The sequence below is a fragment of the Leptidea sinapis genome, chromosome 15 (assembly GCF_905404315.1).
Source record: "Leptidea sinapis chromosome 15, ilLepSina1.1, whole genome shotgun sequence".
Classification (NCBI taxonomy): domain Eukaryota; kingdom Metazoa; phylum Arthropoda; class Insecta; order Lepidoptera; family Pieridae; genus Leptidea; species Leptidea sinapis.
Window position 1 is genome coordinate 8,866,130 of NC_066279.1, and position 23,852 is coordinate 8,889,981.

General features: G+C 36.4%; 2 protein-coding genes across 2 annotated transcripts in view; both read left to right on the plus strand.

Annotated features, from left to right (window-relative positions):
* Nucleotides 1–907: 907 nt before the first annotated feature.
* LOC126968503 (60S ribosomal protein L37) lies at nucleotides 908–5,453 on the plus strand. Its single transcript, XM_050813581.1, has 3 exons — nucleotides 908–1,032; nucleotides 1,194–1,329; nucleotides 5,279–5,453. The coding sequence occupies exons 1-3, from the start codon at nucleotides 1,030–1,032 to the stop codon at nucleotides 5,416–5,418; spliced, it is 279 nt and encodes a 92-aa protein (XP_050669538.1). The 5' UTR covers nucleotides 908–1,029; the 3' UTR covers nucleotides 5,419–5,453.
* Nucleotides 5,454–8,139: 2,686 nt separating this feature from the next.
* LOC126968190 (doublesex- and mab-3-related transcription factor dmd-4) overlaps nucleotides 8,140–23,852 on the plus strand; it is a 45,369-nt gene continuing 29,656 nt past the window's right edge. Inside the window, exons 1-2 of the mRNA XM_050813048.1 lie at nucleotides 8,140–8,145; nucleotides 20,996–21,160. Coding sequence (XP_050669005.1) covers nucleotides 8,140–8,145; nucleotides 20,996–21,160 — 171 coding nt within the window. The remainder of the gene's footprint in view (nucleotides 8,146–20,995; nucleotides 21,161–23,852) is intronic.

The following is a 23,852-nucleotide window of genomic DNA, read 5'->3' on the forward strand; positions in this document are numbered from 1 at the left end:
CTATCCTCGCGACGATCTCATCTTGACATATTATTTCTCCATAGGCTAATAAACGGCGCGCGGCATTGATTGTCCGGCTCTGTTACTTAAATTTTATTTTCCTGCCAGAATACCACGACATCTATGTGATTTGTTTGTGCCAAGTTTCTGTAAAACCAATCTAGGACGTGATTCACCTGTGGTACGCATTTCTCGTCGCTATAATGACTATACAAAGAAAAGTCCAAATATCGACATTAATTTTGATAGTCTTAACAACTTTAAATTAAAGCTCATAAAGTTTGACCTATCTCTCTCTCTCTATCTAGCCTCAGAATGTAATAATTAGATAGCCTTATATAATAAATTGGTTAGAATATAATTGCAATTACAGATTTGTAATTAATATAAATAATGTAATTAATAATGTAATTTTCGGCACTATAAGTCTTCTCTTAGTAATTATATAACATTAAATTTGTAATTTTGTGACTGTTTGATGCCAAAATAAAATAAAATAAATAAATAGCTCGTAATTCTAGATTTCTCCTTACTCATATTTTTTTTTGTTTTTCTTTTTGTGACTATTTCTGCGGTATCAAAGTGGTCTGAACAATAGTTTCCGTTTTATTTAATCTTGGTACACATCAATATGTTCGTCTTGTCGAATTTCTTCATTTTATTTATTATTATTGGATCTAATCGAAACCTGAAATATAATAATTTTATTACACTTTGTAAACATACAAGGGCTATGATTTTATTATGTTAGTCCATACAAAATTACCGTCCTAAATAAATGCTAATAATAAATACTTGCATTTTATTATTTTTATAAAATTTAATTAAAACATAATATCGAGTCTATATTGAAAAATCATTTAAATATGTCTTTTATTGTATTTTGGTTTGTGCCGATGGTCTTGTTCCCAATGCTCTAAAAAAAATATAAATCAAATAGACATTAGACAAGTGACACACAAAGTGTGACAGATAGTTGTTATTGAAGGAATTTCAAAACTATTTCTTTCATTGTCAAACTCGGCCAAAATGGTAGTGTACCTTTTTCTAAATTCTTTATCTCTCAATATCAAAGTATTTGTGGCAATTATTTGTGAAAAATGAATATGATCATTGACTTTTTGATATGTTATTTGTTTAATTACATTTATTTTTATTTGTAACGTGCTCAGCCGTCTAATACTTGATTACAGACGAAAGGAACCTCAAGTTTCGGAAAGCGCCGAAATAAGACTCATACGTTATGTAGAAGGTGTGGAAGATCATCTTACCACATCCAAAAGTCAAAATGTGCCCAATGTGGATACCCAGCTGCAAAACTTCGTTCATGTAAGTTTTTATATACTACGAAAAAATTAAGGTTATGATATTTACATCGGCAACTGCTCTGCTATCTGTAGGCATTGTCAAGTAGTTAATTGTCAGTGTAGGTTATTACATTACTTTACTAAATATAATAATTATAAATCATCAAACTTTTATATTGTTTAGGCATTAAATGTATCAAACCTACAATGATTGAGAAAATATTTGTATTGCAAACAATATTTTCTTGTAGATGTAGGAAGAGAAATTGAATATATTTAGTTGATACATTGTTTCTTATAGCATTGTGTTGCTACATATTTCAAACAAATCTAATTAGTTCACTCTTATGATTTATTTATTACAGCCTTATAAGGGTACTTACTTAAAAGTATTAAAAGTCACGAATTTATTAAACCTTTATTGGTATGGTGTCTAAAATATAATATTATAAAAGCTTAAAATTAAAATAATACTAACAGTATTTACTGAAATAAGTCTACTGATGGTATCCAAAACCATAGAACTTGGGTTTTTCTGATTGTAGCTACAATCATTCAGCTTAAATAATATCAAAGTGGCAAGTTGTTAGGGAATTAAACAGTAAAATAAAACATGCATGAATCTCTGTTTCATGTGTCTCTGTGATCTTCCTTTACCCTCTCTGAAATCTGACATATTCTACTTCTTTAAAAATATTTTGGCAACTTCATAACTTTAGTTAGTCTACTGCTAACTTTAGTTAGTCTACTGCTATCCCCAAGGTATAATATAGCTGTGTGGTATAATATACCAAATGCCAATGACAGTATGCATTATGTGTTTAGATACTTTTTAGCACAGTATGAGTAGTAGAATATAAAATAGAACGCTACAAAAACTCACAATTGACTTATAATCAAAAACAGATGTTACCTATTTGAACTAGTACAGCAGTGTTTAGATCATAAAATGATCTTGCTTCACAAGCATTCTCTTCACCGCCATTCTTTTTATATGTTATTATAATCATTGCTTATACCATGCTGTTGATCATACTTCTGTTGAAGAATGATGTTCATAGTCAGAGTTGCTGATGTTAGATCTTTGGAATATTTTTGTTTGGAATTTCATACCTTTGGTGGTGGTGCAAATGTTACTAGGTAATAAAGTTATTAATTTTGAAACAACTTGCTAGTGGTTATCACAGCTTTTTTAATATAATTTAATTTTTGCCTGGCTGCTTATGAAACAGAGAGTCAAGTATCACCAGACCATATACATTCCAAATTGTAGAAGAGTTGTCTACCCTTGGCTATTGACTGATTATACAAATTCAAGTATTCAAGTATGGAATTGTCTGTCACATTTAAAACTGGTTTCACACCTTTTAGTGTTTTGTTCTAGTTTGAAGGGTGGTGTTGTAATTATTATCGATTTTTTTCTTATGTGTCCTAAAATATTAAACAAATATGTACTATCAGAGATAATTCACCGAGATGGGAGACCAACTATTCAATGAATGAATGAACTTAACGGTTTTTATGCAGTGAATGAAATGTATTGAGTAGATGTAGTATGATGAATTAATAAAATTATTTTATTACTCTGACAATGATAATTCATCTGGTAATTCATCATATCTTCTGACACTTAATGCATACTATAATACTGTGTGTTGGTGTATGTCCTTATAGCTGCGATACTTGTCTTCTTCTTTTACATGTTCAATACAAATACATCTAAGATTCAAACCTATTCTTCTTAACCCTGCTCTACTAGCTCCTTGACTTCAGCCATTTGAAAACTTATTATCTTTTCCAAAATGTGATTTTAATTGTGTCTATATTATTTATTTCCATTGGGCTTAAATCACAATGATAAAGCAGAAATTTGTAGAAAAATAATATATAATAATGTTATGTTTAATTTTATAATAATAACAGTTGAACACATCATTATGTTGATATTTAGTCCACTTTGAAACAAATAAGTGTAAAATAATATTGAAAACCTGCTTTCATTAATCTGTAAATTAAAAACAGTTGTTGTATAGTTTGCCATGCCATTTTATAATACCTAAATAACATCATTATAAAATTATTATACTTACCTCTATGTTTGTTACATGAACTATGATCAGATTATTCAATATTAGAATCCACTAAAGGATAAATGTTCACTAACAGTCATCAGACCAAAGAATAACATGGTCTAACTCATAAACCAAACACACGAAAAAGTAGATTGTTAGAAATCTAACACAAGGCACAGCTCACAAATGTGGCAAAAAAACCAATGATTCTTTCAGCGGTTGCCAGGATTATCTACTATCAAAATGTCCTTAATCAGTGATGTTATAGTTTAAAAAAGTATAAATAATTTCTCCTTGGCCATAATTTACACTCATTTTTAAAACTTTAAACTAAAAAAAGCAAATTAGCACGAGAGGATCTCCTTCAGGATAATTTATATCATTAATTTACTAATTAATGATATAAATTCATTATTTTTGTTTAAATTATATTAATAAAATTTGAATTATATTAATAAAAGCTACTGCTTTTGTTAATATAATTCATGGCGCGTGTTTTTTAAATACTGAATGATTAAACAAAATCTAAAATGTGTGATTGTCTGAAAATAACTAATTTTCATGCAGGGTGCAAGTGTTTGTTTACCATAAATAATAATAATCTTTATTTGTATTTGAATAAGGTCAGTTTTACAATCAATCAATTTTCATTAAATTTAAATAGTCATTTATTGAATAAAACAATTTTTTGTTAGCCATGTTGTTAATCTATTCTTAAGATTATTACATGTCATGTCTTTTAAATGGTAACTTATTATACAGGGTGGACCAAAAGTCCGTTTATAATTCGAATGATGATTTAAAAACAACTAATTACAGTAGATCAAAATTGTTTATTGTTTTCAATAGTAAACAAAAGGGGAATTTATTTCTTAAAAATCACATCATCCATATGCAATCCTTCATTATTCTGGCATTGCTGCAATCTAGAGCAGAAATTTTTGATAACAGCTTTACATGTTTCTGTTGAGATGTTTTGGATTTCTGTGTGAATATGATCCTTTAATTTGTCAAGAGTTACTGGGTTGGTTGGCTGGAATGCAGGGGTTTTTGATCATCATGACATAGTGTCACTCCAATAACGACAATTTTGTCTATTAACATGTTGATTTAGGTGGAAGTGTGCCTTGTTAGGAAAAAAATGTTTGTAAAACTGGTGAATCACTCTACCATTTCGTTGGCAAACTGCAACCTAGTGGCATGGTCCTGAGGCCTTAATTCCTGCACCATTTGGATTTTATAGGAATGTATACTTAAATCTTTCTTGAGAATGCGGTTTAATACATCATTATCTTGGCACGTTAAGGACAGCAGACCGCTTTCGAGTTGAAAGTCCAGGTTGGTCACAAACAGACGATTTTACTTGCTCCACGTTTTCGGGGTCCCTCGACGTTCCAGGCCGGCCAGATCGAGGTAAATCCATTGTTAAACCCGTCTTCTCAAACTTGAGCACCCATTTTTTAATTAACACACCTGATGGAGCTTGATTTTTGTGTCGTATCTTGTAATGATTGCAAAACTTTCGTTGAGCTAAGATCGCAGAATCGTTGTTTCGATAGTACTCGCGTACACAAAACGCACGTTGACTACCGCTGAACGACGCCATGGTACTAAATTCCCATTGGCCGCTCTTGCAAAGCGTAACCCCTCCACCCCGCTCCGCCGCCGTTGTTAGACGCGGCAACCGATTCAAATGTAAACGGACTTTTGGTCCATCCTGTATATTTTTATCACCATGTAATGAACATTTTCTTGGCAGTGTCCATTCACATTTGGGTACAAGTAATTTGTTTGGGTATTGGTATTTAAGACACTTAAAGAAAGATGTAGAGACAGTTCTAAAGATCATTTTATTATTATATATATATATATATATATATATTTCAATTTTATTTACAGATCACTGGTCAGTAAAAGCTAAAAGGAGGAAGACCACAGGAACTGGCCGCATGCGTCATTTGAAGATTGTTAGGAGACGCTTCCGTAATGGTTTCAAAGAAGGACAACCTACTCCTAAAAAAGCTGTAGCTTCCTCGTAGACATGTTACTTTTAAGTAATAAAATATAAAAAGTCGGAAGTTTTTTATTTTAATCTCCCCTTTTTTTTTGGTTGTGTAGAAATTTTTTTTGGATGTGGAAGAAAACTCCTTGGAAACCGCACTGTGGAGGACCGCTGCACATCCAGGGGGTGGGGATGATATCCTCAGTTGTGGCGTGTCGTGCAAAGGTGTAGTTTGGCGGCAGGAATCAGGTGATAAATGCAGTACAAGACACAATAAAGCGACGTCTCTACGCAACGCCAAGGGTTCCAGCCATTTACACAGCACTGGGTCCCCGACAGTTCGAGTTGCTCTGCGTTGCACGCGGTCAAATGGATGGAGCTGATACTGGGGTGCGCCAGACCGGAGGTGACAGCAATACTCCATATGTAGCCGGACCCGCGCTTTGTATAGCGCTAGAATGTGGGCCGGCTTGAAGTATTTCCGTGCTCTATTAATTATGCCCAGTTTCTTCGAAACCAATTTGGCGTTGCCCTCCAGATGACCGCGGAATTGGCAATCGTTCGAAATTTCGAGACCCAGTATTCCGATACTAGGCGAGGGAGCGATGATACGACAAAAGGGATGTTTTTTAGTGGTAAACTTACAAACTTGAGTCTTCTGGGGGTTAAATTGGACAAGGTTCAATTTACCCCAAGAGAATATTATAGGAGACACAAGGTTCTACCGGCACTGGTCGACGATTTCCCGAGAGACCTGCATGGCCCGTGTATACGGCATCACCAGTGCTGTCGTCTGCATAGCAATGTATTTTGGAGGTGTCCAACATTTCATTGATATGCAGAAGAAACAGTTTAGGAGATAGCACACAGCCTTGGGCACTAGCGTTCACGGGCTTCGGATTCGAGCAATAACCGTCGACAACGACCTTTATGCTGCACCGAGTGAGTATGGTGCAGAGGGTGCACCAAGTGATGTGAATTCTTCAGAACATGCCTCAGCAATCTGTTTTCTTGTCTTAGAACCTATCAGTGACGTCAGCTGTACCGTAACCATACATATAATATGTATGTTTTAAAGCCATGAGTCAGTTAGGGCTGGAAACTGCGCTGTTGTTGTATCGGCATGCAATGTTGTCAGCATACGAATAAAGCACCACCATTTCTTAATACAATTTTGAAGAAGCTATGAATCAATATTTCACCGCTACTTTCTGTGCATTTTATTACATGCCTACTCATACCCGGGCTCATTAGAGTAAGTGTTCTGTGTACCCATTAGCGGTACTTTGGGTGCGTCGCCACTGAGGCGGAGCGGACCGAGAATTGATCAATCGCAATACTCGAAATATCCACTCCGCGACAGTTGAAACAGTATAAGCGGAGCTGAGCGGACTAAAAATATGTACGCGGCCCCAAGTTGGACGGAGCGGAGCGGTGCAGCACGGCGCAGTGATGCTATGTGGGGTGCGAATAGATTCTTGATACTCTATAAGAATTTTTGATTATTTCATATTGACGTACAATAAACAACTAGAATCACAATCGCGCTAAAAATTTTCTAAATCAAAACTGCCTCGAGGTCGAGCTTACGTTCAGTTGTGTTGCGACCGCGCTTTGAATGCAATGACAAAGTATTCAATGAAAAACTATCCAAAGAACAGCATATCCAAACTTAAAAAGAATGGTGTGTCGTATTTCTAATGAGTTATCCTTAAACTTAACTAATTTGACATTTTCAATCATTTTACTAAATGATTTAATTTATTTGCTAAACAATGTTCTTGCCTCATGTTCACGCCGTCTCGCGCGTGACGTAGTGTTACTACTTCTAATAACCGTATACAATTACAGAAAGCTTAGACTTTGCTTTGCTTTTTTTTATATGAGAGGGGGCAAACGGGCAAGAGGCTAACGGGATGGGGAGAGGTGAGGCAACCGCCCATGTACATATGCAACAACAGGTGTGTCAAGAAATGCGTTGCCGGCCTTTAAGGTGGGAGTATCCTTTTTTCTTGAAGGTCCCTAAGTCGTATCTAATCGGGAAGACCGCCGCCGGTAGTTGATTCCACAAAGTGGCTGTGCGAGGCAAGAAATTTCTAAAAAAACGCGCGGTTGTGGAATGTCAGACATCTACGTGATGCGGATGGTACTTTGCACGTAATGTCCGGTGGTGGAATTCGGCCGCTAGAATCAACCCGAACAGCTCCTCTGAGTACTCCCCGTGATAAATGCGGTAGAAGATGCAGAGAGAACCCACATCTCTACGCAATGCTAAAGAATCAAGCCGATCGGAGATGACTTGATCGTCGATGATTCGAGCCGCTGCTCTACTGCTGATTTGCAGCATATCATTGATATGCAGAAGAAACAGTGTAGGGGATAGCACGCAGTCTTGCGGGACACCAGTGTTTATGGGTTTTAAGTCGGAGCATGCACCCTTGATAACAACCTTGATGCTCCGATCGGCCAAAAAGCTAGCGACCTATTTGCACAACTTCTGGAGAAGCCCATAGGATGACAGTTTCGCTATAAGCGCTTTATGCCACAACCGATCGAAGGCCTTCGCTATGTCCAAAGTCCAAACTCACCGCCAACGCCTCTCCCTTCGACTCAACCGCTTGCATGGGTGAGGTATGCAAGAAGATCACCAGCTGAGCGACCCTGACGGAAACCGTACTGGCAGTCGCTCATCAGCTGGTGCTCCTCTAAGTATCCTAGAAGCCAGCGGTTGATAATCGATTCCATTACTTTGACGAAAATGGAGGTAATGGGAATGGGGCGGTAATTGGACGGATCCAAGCGTACACCTTTCTTAGGGATCGGATGCACTAAAGCCGCCTCTCATTATTTTGGGACTACGCCTGATGAATAGGAGAGCCGGAAAAGACGGGTAAGGACCGGCGCCTTTTTTTTTTTTTTGAGCGGAGGAAATATGGTTACGTATTTACGCCCCGGAACGGGGGTAAATACGGCGGGTATTTTATATGGTCTCGAATACAGAATCCATATCGTCTATTAATAATAATAATACCTATTTATTTCCAATCTACTATTAAATTACATTCTTACAGTTATATCTATGATTAGGTACATCTATTTATTTGTATTAATGACTGTTGTTATGTACTGTCTACATCATTATTGCTAGGAATTATTCTTGGGTATAGGCCTCCTCCATCTTGTTCCATGCCACTCTGTCCTTGTAATCTTTTTCCATAAGTTTTAATGCTGTCGCTTGAATGTCTTCTATCCACCTTTTCCTAGGACATACTATTTCTCCTTTTTCCTATTGGCACTTCCCACATAGTTGCCTCTGAGGTCCAACTACATCTTGCTATATAGCAAGATGTAGTTGGACATATGTCCAGCCCACTTCCACTTCTGTTTCAGAGCGTAATGTAAGGCATCTACAACCTTTATTTTTAGTCGTATCCCTTCACATTTTTCTTTATGTATTCTTTTTATTTTTAGTACGTTCCTTTCCATTGCTTTCTGGCATGAGACAAGTTTGGTTTTAATTTTTGTATTATACGCCCACGTTTGGCATCCGTATGTGAGAGTAGGTAAAACACAGGTATCTAAGACGGTTTTCTTTAGGTGGAGGGGAAATACTCCTTTTAAGATAGGGACCAGAACGTATTCCAGCTCATGTTAATACGGCGCTCGACCTCTTGTTCTTCGTTATTGTCTTCGAATGATAATTGCTTACCTAAGTATTTGTAGTTATTGACATATTCAAGCGGCTTTCCGTTCAAGTTAATTATGTTTGTGTGGTTGTTTGTCAATACTTTGGTTTTAGTTTCATTCATTTTAAGACATACTTCTTCGCTTTTTGTGTTCAAAGTATTTAACATTTTTTCTAAGCCCTTACTTGTTTCTGCAAATAAAACAATATCATCCGCAAATCTGAGGTGAGTAAGTCGATTTCGATTGATATTGATCCTTTCCCACTGCCAGTTGAGATTATCAAAGATGTGTTGCATTACCATTATGAATAACTTGGGTGATAGTGGATCTCCTCGTCGCACTCCTCTGCAAATCGGTATATCTGGGCCTCGTGTCTCTAGTTTGACTTATTGACTTGATTGTCTTTTAATACACACATCAAAAAAGTCTAAGCAACATGCATGATATTACAAATTTACCGTTTATATTAATTAATTTCTTAGTCTTTTTTCACTCAAAGTGCATAGGTATGTAAACTTTTTTGATATTGATGACATACTGGTTATAAAAAAAGTTCAATTATGTTTTGTTTTTTTCATAAAATTAAATGAAAGGGAATTTGTTTGAATTTAAGTGCGTTTTTATTGCTACGTTTAGTCCTGATTTTATAATTTTACCAACCATTTAAATAAAGTTGACGACAAAATGGAATTGTAAGATATTCTTTACGTCATGGAGCGACGTCATTTGTCGGCAAATGAAATTCAAAGAGCTGTAGGGATGTTGCAAGCGCAAAGTAATCAATCTCAGGTGTCTCGGCAGTTTGGCATTTATAGAAGTGTTATTTGTCGTTTGGCAGCGCTACAATAATACAAGGAAACCCGCTGCATTCAGGCCGTAAAAGGAGAACAACCCCTCGGCAAGACCGGTACATACAACTGACTACAAGACGCCAGCTGATGTTAACCGCTCGAGAGATAAGTTTGAGGCTACAAAATTCAAGTGGTGTTGATGTAAGTCCCCAAACTGTGCGTAATCGACTGCATGAGTATGGCCTACGAGCTCCACGCCCAACGATACGTCACGGGAATCGCGCTCGTCGAAATTAATTGTGTAGAGAACGCAGAACATGGACCCAGGAACAATGGGATAAAATTATGTTTTCCGATGAGTCGCGATTCGGGTTTAGGCCTCATACAAGAAGAGTGCGAGTGTACCGTCGTGTATTTCCTGAAGTATACTGAAAGGCTTAGGTGCATTCAGGAAGTTCATCCATACAGCGGCTCAACAGTTATGGTATGGGCGAGTATTATGAAGAACAGGAAGACTGAGCTCGTTTTTGTAAATGGAAACATGAACGCTGAAAATAGGATATTCTCAGACCTTATGTCCATCCATTTGCACAAACCTTTGGCTCCGATTTTACGTTAATGCATGACAATGCGCGTTCACATACAGCTCGGCGAACCAGTCAATACTTGGCAATGGAGAAAGTCCGGGTATTGCCCTGGCCTGCACAATCGCCAGACCTCAACTCTATGACTTGGACGGAGTGACAACAACCCAACAGCTGAAGAATTTGCTACAATTCTATTGGAAGCGAATACCGAAAGATGACATAAACAATCTCATTAATTCAATGAATAATCATTGCCGACAAGTTCTGAACAGCAGAGGAGGCCATACTTTGTATTAAATTATCCTGTTCTTCCACAATAAATTCATTTTCTTTAGAAATTTCATTTTGTTAAAAAAATTTAGTTGCTTATGTACCTTAGTTTCTGCAGTATATTCTAATTTGTTAATTTCTGTTATTAAAAGAACTTATAAAGACAACAGCGGTTATTTTTACATCATAGGACCCTAAAAATATTATTTTAAAAATAAAATACGTTATAATGTGAACAACCATCCTAAAATTTAAATTAGTACATGTTGCTTAGACTTTTTTGATGTGTATCGCAAGTAATATGCGGCAATAAGTTCCGGTTCATGTGCCTCTGAATCCTATTCTGATAGGGAGTGTTATAATAGCACTTTTTTATCGACAACATGACGTATGATAATATGATCATTCCATGACATTGTAACTGTAATTAACTGAACGGAACATGGCTGAATCCACCTCCACTCCACCTCGCTCCAAGCTTCCACAAGTGCAAAATGCATCCAAATACCTAAAGCACCTGAAATCTTTTGAAAAAAGCAGTAGAAGGTGACAAAGCAGATCCTTTACATGCAGATGATCTTCATTAGGCTCATTACATAAGCACCTAACTTTTAAAATTTTACTCATTTAACAATTTACAATGAAATTTTATTCAAGTTCAAATATATCTTTATTCACTGTAAAACTTTACAAGTTATTTAGTGCAAGTCATTTGGCATGAAGTACAAAAGTTACAATAGCGTTCAAATTCAAGAGTAGGTATAACAATATTCACAATAAATTTAGAAACATTAATCCCAATTCCCAACTATCTTTATCATTCAAATAACCTTTCACATGATAATAGGCCATGGGTGTTAATTTATTTTTAGATTTTGTTTTAATTGGTAATACACTGGCCTGCAAAAGTAAGTATCACACTTTTCAAATTATTTTTTTTTCTTAACTATAGAAGGTAGAGATTTAAGATTAAAAACCTTTTTGTTGCAAATTTTTTAGGCTTTAATTCTTAGAAACTAAAATTATACATTACTTCTTCTACCAGGGCCTCCTTTAGTGCCCTGAGGGTAGTAGGTGGTCTGCGATTTCTGACTAGCCTCCCAAGCTCATCCCAGGCGTGTTCAATCGGGTTGAGATCAGGACTTCTTGAAGGCCAAGCCATCACGCTGATACCGACCTCCTGAATATACTCTTGTACGATATGAGCCGTGTGTGGCCGGGCATTATCATGCATCAGCATCGATCCATCACCCATATTTGCTAAATACGGCCCTGCATACTCATTGAGAATCTCTTGAGCATATCTTTGCCCAGTGAGGGTGCCATTTTCTATGGCTACTAGCTCTGTGCGACCTTCTGAAGATATGCCAGCCCATACATGTACACTGCCTCCACTCTTTCTGAGATGCAGGCTTGAAGTTATCGCTCACCAGGTTGCCTGTAAACACTTCGCCTTCCATCAGAAGTGTAAAGGGAGAATCGAGACTCATCTGCAAACAAAATTCTTGACCATTCTTCTTCATCCCAGTGCATGTGTTCACGGGCGTATCGCAGTCTCGCTACTCGATGCTGTCTCTCGAGTTTTGGGCCACTCGCTGGTCTTCCGGGTTTCAAATTTGCTTCAGCAAGTCTTCTTCTCACTGTACTGTCATTAATGTAGTCCCTCCGGGTCTGAAGTAGCTGTTGCTGGACTGCATTTTGGTGGCGATTTCTTAACACAGTGGAAATAATATAACGATCTTCTCGGGCACTGGTACACCTGGGTCTGCCATTACAAGGTCTCCTCAGATGGTGTCCAGTCTCTTCGTACCTTCGCTTTACCTTCTGTCTCATTCTTGCAGTGCGACGCATACTGATGCCAAGTTCCAGAAAAGCCATGATCCTAGCACATTCTTCAACTGAAAGAGGCATGATAAATAAATGTTGTGCTTTTTAGCATAAATTTTTAAAACAAGACCCATCGATCTTGAAAAAAATTTAAAACAGAAAGAAAAATGTGAATGGTAAAATTGTAATTCGGAAACGTCCACTTTGAAAAAGGAATGGTTTTGTTTTTGAAGTTTTTTTTCAGCCAATTCTTAAAATAAGGTTACCGACTATAAAGTTTTTATGTACAAAATTAAATTCTCTTTGGAGTCCTTTTTATTTCGAAAGTATATCTTATGAACTTAAAACGTTATCCCAATTTTAAAAGTGTGATATTACTTTTGAAGGCCAGTGTATTTTAATATCATTTGGGAGTTTAATCTATATTATATAAAAATGAATTGCTGTTCGTTAGTCTCGCTATAACTCGAGAACGGCTGGACCCATTTGGCTAATTTTGGTCTTGAATTATTTGTGGAAGTACAGGGAAGGTTTAAAAGGTGAATAAATAGGAAAATGCTCGAAAATAAATAAAAACAACAAATTTGTTTTTCCTTTGATGCGTACCCCGTCGAATTTATTGACGCAACGGTTTGACAGTTATGCTGTGAAACAATTTTATTACAACAACAGGGTGCACTTTTACGAAGCAATTGTTGATTTTATGATATATTATTGACAAATTCATAAAAAAACATTATTTTATTTATTATATACGGAACAACGTCTGTCGGGTCAGCTAGTATAAAATATAACACAGTCCACTTTAAAAGATTATAGAAATTTTACGAAGCTTAAAACGTACCTATACTTATAGTACCTAATATATGAAACTCTCGTGTCGCGGTGTTTTTTAGCTACCAAACTCCTCCGAAACAGCTAAATCGATTTGTATAAAATTTTCTGTGCATATCGGGTAGGTGTGAGAATCGGTCAACATCTATTTTTCATACCCCTTACTGATAAGGGTGACCCAACCTTAAATATATTTTTATATATTTTTTAATTTCTTATAATTTTTATTATGATTCAGCATTAAAAATAGATACAACTTCAAATTTTCACCGTTTTATGTTAAACCCGTATTTTTTAATCGCCATTATCATATTATTCTGTTCCATCCACATATTCGCAAAAGGTTGCAAGATGGCAATTTAATATCTACTTTAATTTCTTTTTTCTCAATTTAAATTAACCTTAAACTATCGCATCGTACCAAAACAACATTTGCCGGGTCAGCTAGTTATATTATAATAGAGAGATGCGAGTGCGAATGTTCGGGCGAATATTCGTGTTCCTTACATTCGCCATATTGTTTCATGTTCGTATTCATCCGAATATTCGGTTGATTTGCTAAATAATAACCAAATATTTCAATTATTTAAAAAATAAACTTTTTTGTTAAACTTTTTCTTAAATGAACATTTTATTATACAGTAAGGTTAACTAATTACTAAATTAGTGTGATTTATTACGAATTTTGTACATAGTTTTTTGAAAATGAAAGAAACACTACTTTTTATTACACAATATATTGGGATTGAGCAGCTTATCAACTGTAAAGTAGATCGTGTAGATGAGGCCACAACCTGAGAGTTGAACAAAACATAGATACAATATTTATCTTATTTATTTATCAAATCATCAATAAAATAACTGCCAAACCATGAATCGTATTGTTACTTGGAAGAAAAAGCCAAATTGGCCTTTAATACCCTGGGTTTACTTACTTAGACAGTACAAGCCTTCTAGGTACACTTTAAGCTACCGCTGGCAACTATTTATAATGCGCACATTCGGCCTCACATGGAGTACTTTTAATGAGCGGCTCTTCATGAGTGTCGATAGTTATGTCATCTCCGATCGGCTTGATTCTTTGTCGTTGACATCACTAAATTTTTTATAATAATAATTATTAACACACTTTTTACACAAATTATCTTGCCCCAAATTAGGCATATATAGCCTGTGTTATGGGTTGCAAGACAACGATATATTTAATACAATATACTTACTTAAACATATATAAATACATATAAACATACACATAAACATACCTAAATACATATAAACATCCATGACTCGGAAACAAACATCCATATTCATCATATAAATGCTTGCACCTACCGGTATTCGAACCCGGGACCTCTAGCTTAGTAGGTAGGATCGCTAACCACTCGGCTATACAGGTCGTCAATTCAAAATTGGAGCCAATATGTTCTTACTTCAATTTTTTCAACAAGTTCTTCAATTTTCGAATTCCTAAGTAGATTTTCTGCAGATTGAATAATGTAATAACGTCATTAGACACGATTCAAAATGAAACAAAACCAACATTACTTTTCTATTTTTCAACTTTAGTATTTAACCAACGTATCAACCAACACGGGTGGACTCCGATTGGTCCGCAATATTCCGAGGGCGGAATGATATTAGCGGGAAGCTGCTGTAATCTTTCGAGAATAAGCTGTATCTCTTCGTGAGTAGATTTATTTTTCATTGGTGAAGTTATGATACACAAAATGGGCGGCAACGCCTGCCATCTTAACGTTTCGTGAAAACACGAGAGCATTTGGATATTAGTTTCAGGGTGGATTAAGATGTGGGCGGCTGATGTTATTTAAAAATAAAGATATTTTATTGATCATACAAGTAGAGATTGTGAATTGTTGGATTGAGTGTTGTGGTTCGAGACGAAATAAAAGTTACTGCTATTTATTGTAAGTGCAATTTAATTTTTATTTGTAAGTAAATATAATTCGGTTTAAATGTAAAATTAATGATTTACGCCTCAAACTCAAAAGATATTTGTTCATATGCAAAAACATAAGTAGGTAAAAACCTGTCCTCACTACCAAATATACAGTAGTAGATTGGAAAAAATCCGAAATCGTTTTATTTGGCATCTCTCTTATCATCTTAGAAAACTATTCCGAACCTTTGCGATATTTTAAGATGCACACACTGTCTGATAGGAGGATTTTTTTTTTATGGAATAGGAGGACAAACAAGCGTAGGGTCACCTGGTGTTAAGTGATCAACGTCGCCCACATTTTCAGACCAGAGGAATCACAGGAGTCTTTCCGGCCTTTAAGGAAGGCTGACGGGCTTCTTTTGAAGGTACCCATGTCGTATAGTTTTGGAAACACAGCACAATGAAGTGTCGTGCGAAGGTGGAATTCGGTGACAGGAATCAGGTCAAACAACTTTTCGGAACACTCCCCGTGATAAATGCGGTAGAAGACACACAATGAAGCGACATCTCTACGCAACGCCAAGCGATCCAGCCGTTCACAGAGCACTTGGTCCCCGACAATTCGAGCTGCTCTGCGTTGCACGCGGTAAAATGGATCGAGCTGATACTGGGGTGCGCCAGACCAGAGATGACAGCAATACTTTTTAGTGGTAAACACGCAAACTTGATTCTTCTGGGGTTAAATTGGACATGGTTCAATTTACTCCATTCCGCGACCTTCTCAAGAGAGGACTCGATTCTCCTAACAATTTTCTCCCGACTGTGATCGACGTTTTACCGAAAGAGACCTGCATGGACCGTGTATACGGCATCACCAGTGCTGTCGTCTGCATAGCAATGTATGTTGGAGGTGTCCAACATATCATTGATATACAGAAGAAACGACCTGTATGCTGCGCCCAGTGAGGAAGATGGAGGTCCACTTGCATAAGCTCTCGGGAAGCCCAAATATTGGAATGTCTCTATTTATGTAAAATTGTTAACTTTGAAATGAACTGCTCCGATATTCTCTCGTTAAATAATATATCCGCTCTCATGAGACTCCCGAGAATCAGCAGGCACGATACATTTTTAAGAAATACTGCAAAGTCTAACCTAGGTCACTTTCGTACTCTTAATAGAATTGTTCGCACCACAGACATAGATCCAAGTAGATAACGGAAATCCCTCCGTCTATATGAAAACCAAGCGTGCCCTTTTTTGTACTTACTGTGACGTCCTTAAAATGCCAGTGCATCGAGCCTAACGTTTATCATTAGTTGACGTATTCAGTACATCAATAGTTGGTATTGCTTATAACTAAAATCGGCAATGTATTATAAATGATAATAAAAAATAAAATAAAAGCGTCAAAGGATGAACATTGTTCCTCTTTTTGTTGTCTTTTTACACGCGAAGTACATACACTCGCGGCATCTATTTGGATCCATGTCTGTGGTAGCCTTCCGAAAGTTGATCGAAGTATAGACATTTTTATTGATAAGTTCTCTGCTTTTCGGTATAAACTTCTGAAATTGATGTGTTGCTAGACAGGAATATAATTTGCTGTTGAATAAAAATTATTCATTTATTGTAATATTTTAGTTCTGCCGTACTTAAGTTTTGTTCGTTTAAATTTATTCTCTCTTTAAAGAAACTAATTATATAATTGTATTGTATCTTATTATTAATTAGAATATGATGTATCGGTATGTTAAACTTGCATGTGGTCGTTGCCTGTAAGTGCAATAAAGGCATAAAGGCATTTATTTTCTCAAAATTGATTCCTTTAGAATTTTTTTTGATGTCATTTCTTATACTACTAGATACTACTACCGCTTCGGAAACAAATGGCGCTCTGAGAGAGAAGAAGCGGCGCAAGAAACTCTCCCAGCATTCTTTTTTCTGCGCTCTTTTCAATAAAAATATACAATATTGTACAGTCGCTATAAAATAATCACAATCTAGTCCCAGGCTGTCCGATCATTTAGATATTCAGCAGTGGAGTAATAGGATTTACGACAGAGCCATTTCTTTATAACACTTAGACTTATTTAGAAGTAATAATATTTAATTTAATTAGTTATTGTGATGGCGATGCTAATAAATAAAATAAATAAATAAACATTATGGAGGTTTGTTCTAAACAATTACCATTTACATTCAATTTGAAAACTTGAGCTTTATTGAGAAGAAGTGGCTAGATACTCTTTTATATCAATTATTTACATCTTCATACATTTTACAAGTTACTTTGAATGAGTACGACGGGCCAACGAAACACGATTCAGAAATAAACGCACAACCTTAGATTAAGGATTGATGTTCGCTGTGCTCCAACTAGATACCGCACTACCTTACATCAATAGCTTTTCTATTACGACAACTATTAGATGCTTGTGAGCGTGTTTATAACATACGCTTCATGTTAATTTAGGTACATTGAAATTAATAAAATACAAAATACTTACTGGTGATATGTGATCTCAGTGTCTTTCTTATTTCTTGTAGTATTATTTTTACAAAGTTTTACCACGCAACCCGGCATTATAATTTATAAGTTTCAATTATTAGCAAAGTATAACAGATCATGTGGTTTCTCAATGAGTGCTTTACTTAGTTGGATTAGGTTTAATATTCAAATCCTAAGTTGGCTAATAAGCTAATCCCAACCGTGGGTGACGGACTGGCAGTTGGAGTAAAAATATTTTCACATACCTTTCCGATGTTGCTGTTTAACCGTTAGAGACGTTCTTCTCTCTGGCACGCATTGTTTGTCTAAACGCTATTATATTGTAAGTCTGTGATTATTATTTGGTCTGTGTAACTGTAACACTCAAATCCATAAATCTATTGTGTCCCTACTTGTGAGTTCGCACGCTCTTAGGTATATTCATATTCTAATATTTTTATTCAAAATAGGATGTGACATCACTTATTAGAGGGCTTTTTATAGAGGGCTATATTTTGAATTTTTTTGAATACCGATGTAGTCCAAATGATTGCGAAACTATAGTGGCAGTGGGCAGAGCACATTGTTCGACGGACAGATGGCCTTTGGGGCAGCAAAGTCTTCGAATGGCAACCACGTACCGGAAGACGTAGTGTTGATAGGCCCCCAAAAATGGACCGACGACTTGGTGAAGATCACCGGAATACGTTGGACGATCCCTCGTGGAAATCTTTGGGGAAGGCCTTTGTCCAGCAGTGGACGTCTACCGGCTGATAATGATGATTTATGTTATAGTAACTTTACCACTCAAACGTTTTTTTAAAATTCTTTTGAATAACGTAATACTTTTGTTTTGAACATTTTATGGGATCTTGTTGTAAAAGCATATACATCGCCCCACAAAAGACTTACTAGCTCGACTTATCCGAGTAGTAGTTTATGTCTGTTCTATAAGTCCCACACTCTTGCTTATGTTGTTATGCTGTCCTTAATAAGTCGGAGTTATGCTCCATTCAAATCACATCCTTAAGATTTATAGCGCTCAAGAGGTGGAGTAAGGTTTTGAGGCACCCTTCCCTCACGTTGGCAGAGGCTGTGTTGAGTGTCTTCTTGGCAGAATTGGCAAAGGCTGGATTCAATGAGGTCTCTTTTGTTACAAGACTCAAGTTTGCGCGTAACCATACCATACAAAATAATATGCCGCATACCACTAAAAAAACCCCATATGCCGTATCACCGCTCTTCGACAACACTTCCCTTAAAGCCTCGCCTAGTATCGGAATACTGGGTCTCGAAATTTCGAGCGATTGCCAATTCCGTGGCATCTCTGCCATCTCTGGTCTGGCGCACCCCAGTATCAGCTCGATCCATTTGACCGCGTGCAACGCAGAGCAGCTCAAATTGTCGGTGACCTAGCGCTCTGTGAACGGCTGGATCACTTGGCGTTGCGTAGAGACGTCGCTTCATTGCGTGTCTTCTACCGCATTTATCACGGGGAGTGTTCCGAAGAGCTGTTTAACCTGATTCCTGCCGCCGAATTCCACCGTCGCACGACACGCCACAAGTTAGGATATCATCCCCACCATCTGGATGTGTGGCGGTCCTTCACAGTGCGGTTTTCAAGGAGCTTTCTTCCTCGTACTACGAAGCTGTGGAATGAGTAATTCGTGTTCGAATGCTTGTCGTTTGATGTTTTTTGTAGATGTGCGGGTTAGGAGGGCAGATGTTCCTCCAGCAACTGCAACCCTTTCCGGATCTCTGGTATCTTCGCACTGCCTCGCTTGTATCGTTCAGCATCTATCCCCGGTGAGCTAGTTCTATGAAGCTGATCATATACCTGGGGGACGACGCCTTAATGAACTTCGCTTCGAGTTCTTGTCCTCCGAGAGGCTGAATTCTTCGCGGAGAGCATTGCGCTTCAATTCATTCATATTTATTTATTTGTCATCAAATAGGGTGGTACAAATTTGGTCTTACAATAGCTTAAAGTATCTCCTATTTAGTCATTACAAATAGCATGCAAACTTGGTCTTGGTAAAAAAATATTTCACAATATAGATATTGAATTTAATTTTACAATAAATTGTAATTTAGGATGTGGCAAACTGTTTCATCATACTTTTCACAACATTAACTACATCTGCGTGAGCTATTGAATACTATACCTACAGATGCTTATTGAGTATCATTAAAGTTTCACTGAAACACTAATACAATAAAAGTAACCCTTACGAGTGGGGAAAAATTCAATTTCCGCTCGTCATCGGATTGTCATCACACTCTCTAGTAGGATTCTCGGTTCTTCATGACTGCGTTTCTAAAAAATTGGCGAGTGTTAACAGTCGCATGCATGTTAGATTCTCCTGTGCATGCTTGCCATCCTGGTTTATTTTAGTCAGGAACGGATACAAAACTACTGCGGCGTAGGTCAGTCTGGACCATATGCAATTTATATAGATCATCAATTTCGTCCAAGTTCCTCAGACATCAGCCTCAATAGAGTTGGAAACCTCAATTTTCGCAACCATTTAGGAAGGGACTCTAAAGTGGATTGTAACCTCTCCATCACTAGCTCTTACTGTTGGAAGAAACGTTGAAAGTTGCATCATCCGCTTATAATGCCAGCCTCGCCCGCTAAATGACGGGGATGTCATTTATGTACCAGGAGTAGCAGTGTGGGGAAATGCAATTGCCCTTGAAGTACTTCGGATCTCACATTCGGCTCCGCTGACAATACTTCACACAGCCAATAATCTTTTGTGGCTTCCATTCGTATCAACACTCACAAAACCTTCTTTATTATTGGTGCTCTGATATCAATTTATGTTTAGGTCAAACTTGCCAACACTCTGCTTCATTATGATTGCATCATTCGCTCCAATATATGCAAACAATCTACCATCCACGATCTATTCTATTATATCCTCTAACCTAATTGTCCTTACCTGTAACAAAAGAAAAACCTAAAGTTTTTAGATATTTATTTGTCACAGATAGAGCAAATGATTAAATAAAAAATATTTCATAAGAATAAAACTTATGAACATGTATAATAAAAGGTAGGTTACACATGACAATGCAGGCTGTAAAGTACGCGACACACTGTGTGCAATAATTAATGTTACGATTCCATCATAATTACAGGTGTTTTGATTCGATAACAAGTATTTTATTTAAATATGTAATATTCACTCTCATTAAAAGAAAATTGTTATTAATTTTAAAAGGTAACGATGAATGGAGGCAGGGCAAGAGTACCGAAATGTGCAAGATGTCGGAACCACGGCCTTATATCCAGTCTCCGAGGACATAAGAAGGCTTGCGCGTATCGCAACTGTCAGTGTCCTAAGTGCGGACTTATAAAGGAACGGCAGAGGATAATGGCGGCACAGGTAAAGAAGTACTTCAGTTACTGTAGTAGCCTGTTCTTAATTATTGGATGAATTCGTTTCTTAAGAAAAAATCATCAATGCAGTACAACTATACTGTTCCTAGATCGATATGACATACCTACGTACCTTAAAAATTATACTGGGTGTATAATACATGTGGCTGAATAATTTTACACTCAATAATGTGATTTCTGTGTAAGGGCATTCGGTAAGGCCATTTCGAGTATCCAAAGCGGATTTCGTCAAATACGTACCTACCTATCCTCTAATGTCAACTTCTATTGTCCTACTGGCGCGGGCGCCACTGGTGCGGAAAAGATTCGAACTGCTCTCCGTACGAATTCGACATTGTACTCTCTATCGTTTACTTTGGAGATGGGTTTGTTCACTTGAGTGATATTCTTAGTTCGATTGATGACTTACCGAATGGCGCTATTGGTTGTTCAAGCAAAGCAAGCAGGACGGAGGTAGTCATATCAACAATCACACGTAACTAACGTCGTCTTCTGCGGATGATGGGGACGCCATTTCCTTAGTTATATAAACAACACAATTACAAATGACAAGTCGTGTTGTTTTTTGTTTTAACAGGGCTTATCATAATTATCTATACTAGTAAATGGAGAGCCGGCTTTTTCCTTTGGTTATACTGTGAAATTTACTGAACCGTTCAGAATGATAATTACCTATACAATAAGATGCATACAGCGTGTTTCGGAGAAGGTTTTGTTTATAAAATTTTTGTGATAAGGTACCTATCCCGAAACTATATTTTTGACTTACTAAATACCTATATATTTTCAATACAAATAATTCAATCAATGACATTTCATTACTTAAATACTAAGACTAAATGATATGATTAGATAAGTTTTACCTTCATTCGGCACTTTCCACCGAAACATTACAACACAAAACGTTTGTAATATCTAATGAGGGTGCTAATCTAAACACAGAGATTCATTCGGATTCAGTAATTTTTTCAAAGAACGACAAATGTCGCCTAAAAGTGGTTAAAATTGGAACCATCAGAGTTCACCACTGTTTTTGGAGATTTAAAGAAGTATAAATGTCTTTCGCAGGCTATTGTAATACTATCATTCAGGGTTTTCATCGACTAATTCTGTCAAAAAAGAAAGCACCAAATATTTTTTTTCATCATACTTTCTTTCCACTCCATGGACGGACACATGCTCCACAGCCGACAATTTCTTTGCTTCTTTTAGTTAATGTCTAGATTTAATAAGAAAAACACAAATTAAACTAATTTAAATACGCAAGATTTCCTTCAAAGATATTTTAAAAAAAAGAGGACAGGTGCACGGGCTTTTTTATTTCATTTTATGCCAACGGGGAATATAAAATTAGGAAAACGGTTGACCCTAAAGCTCTTCATGCTCAAAAATAAAATTTTTGTTATTTTGAGCTCTTAGAGGTGAAAAGTCTGATAAAAAATAAATAAAACCCTTTATAAATTATAATTTTCAAACGGCAATAACTTTTGAATGAATAAACCGATCCTCTTGAGGTTGGCGGCATTCGAATTTATTCAATTTTTTCAGTTTTCTTTCGTCAACGATAAATCGAATTAATAATGAATCAACCAATACTGACTGGCTTGATGGCGATCGACGTGGTTTTTTGATGTTAAGAGCTGATTAATTTTTTGATTTGAAATCGATCGGTACAGCCGTTTAAAAGTTATTTCAAAAAAACACATACGAAAAAAGAAATTCGTAGTTTTCTTGAGATTTCTTAAAATCTACGGTTCCGAGTCCATACACACACATACACTTACATACAGACGTACAGATACCATCGCGGCTTGCGATCTTGTTTATGTATAAGACTCCTTCATCTTTTCATTGCAGCAGCATCCATCAAATTTTTCCTTAAGGCGCGGTCATACCTCAATATCCACAAAAATTTGTTTCTTAGAGAGATGATTACAACATAACGCAATGAAAATATTCCTACGCAAAAAATACATCACAAAAAGAAGGACTTAAAGACCGAAAAGAATGTTTATATACAATTTGAAATGTCCAATAAAAAATTTGGAAGTTGCTTCCCAAAAATAAACTTAGGAGTTTAAAATCTCTGAATTTTCAGCGATAGCAACATTCTATTTTTAAATAATTTAATAGAATTAGTATGTTTCTAAAACTTAAACCGAACAATTATTCAATTTAATTTGCATATTTTGAATAAACAAAAGAAAACCGGTAAAATATATGCCCATTTGCAGCTTAGCCACATGATCAACACAAATATTGTTGTACTATTGGTTGTAGAGTTTACAATCCAAGTCAGTCCGCGCCTTAATATACGGTCACAACTCACGATGTCATCAGCACATCTCTACTTTTCACTTCCTACGCGTCTTTTGCAATTCTAGCGTTGTGATTTAGTAATGACAAAGTTCACCTTTTGTCTTTATGTTTATGTATAATAGAAGGTAACATTGAAGTGAGCTGATTGTATTTTGGGAAAGTCTTTGTTGCTTTTTTTATTCATATTTATTCTTCTTAAATTAATGATGAAACGAAGGCTAATTTACCTTAGTAACCAAATCAAATACTTACCTACTAGAACAATTATTGTTGTTGCAAGAGGGCAAGGGCAGAATTCTGATGCACCAATTACCGTTCCTATGTAATAGTAAGTCATAAAAAATGTAAAAACATAGATA

Coding starts and splice junctions, on each gene's coding strand:
- LOC126968503 (XM_050813581.1), top strand. Junction 1,330..5,278: donor AGCTGCAAAACTTCGTTCAT/GTAAGTTTTTAT, acceptor TTTTATTTACAG/ATCACTGGTCAGTAAAAGCT.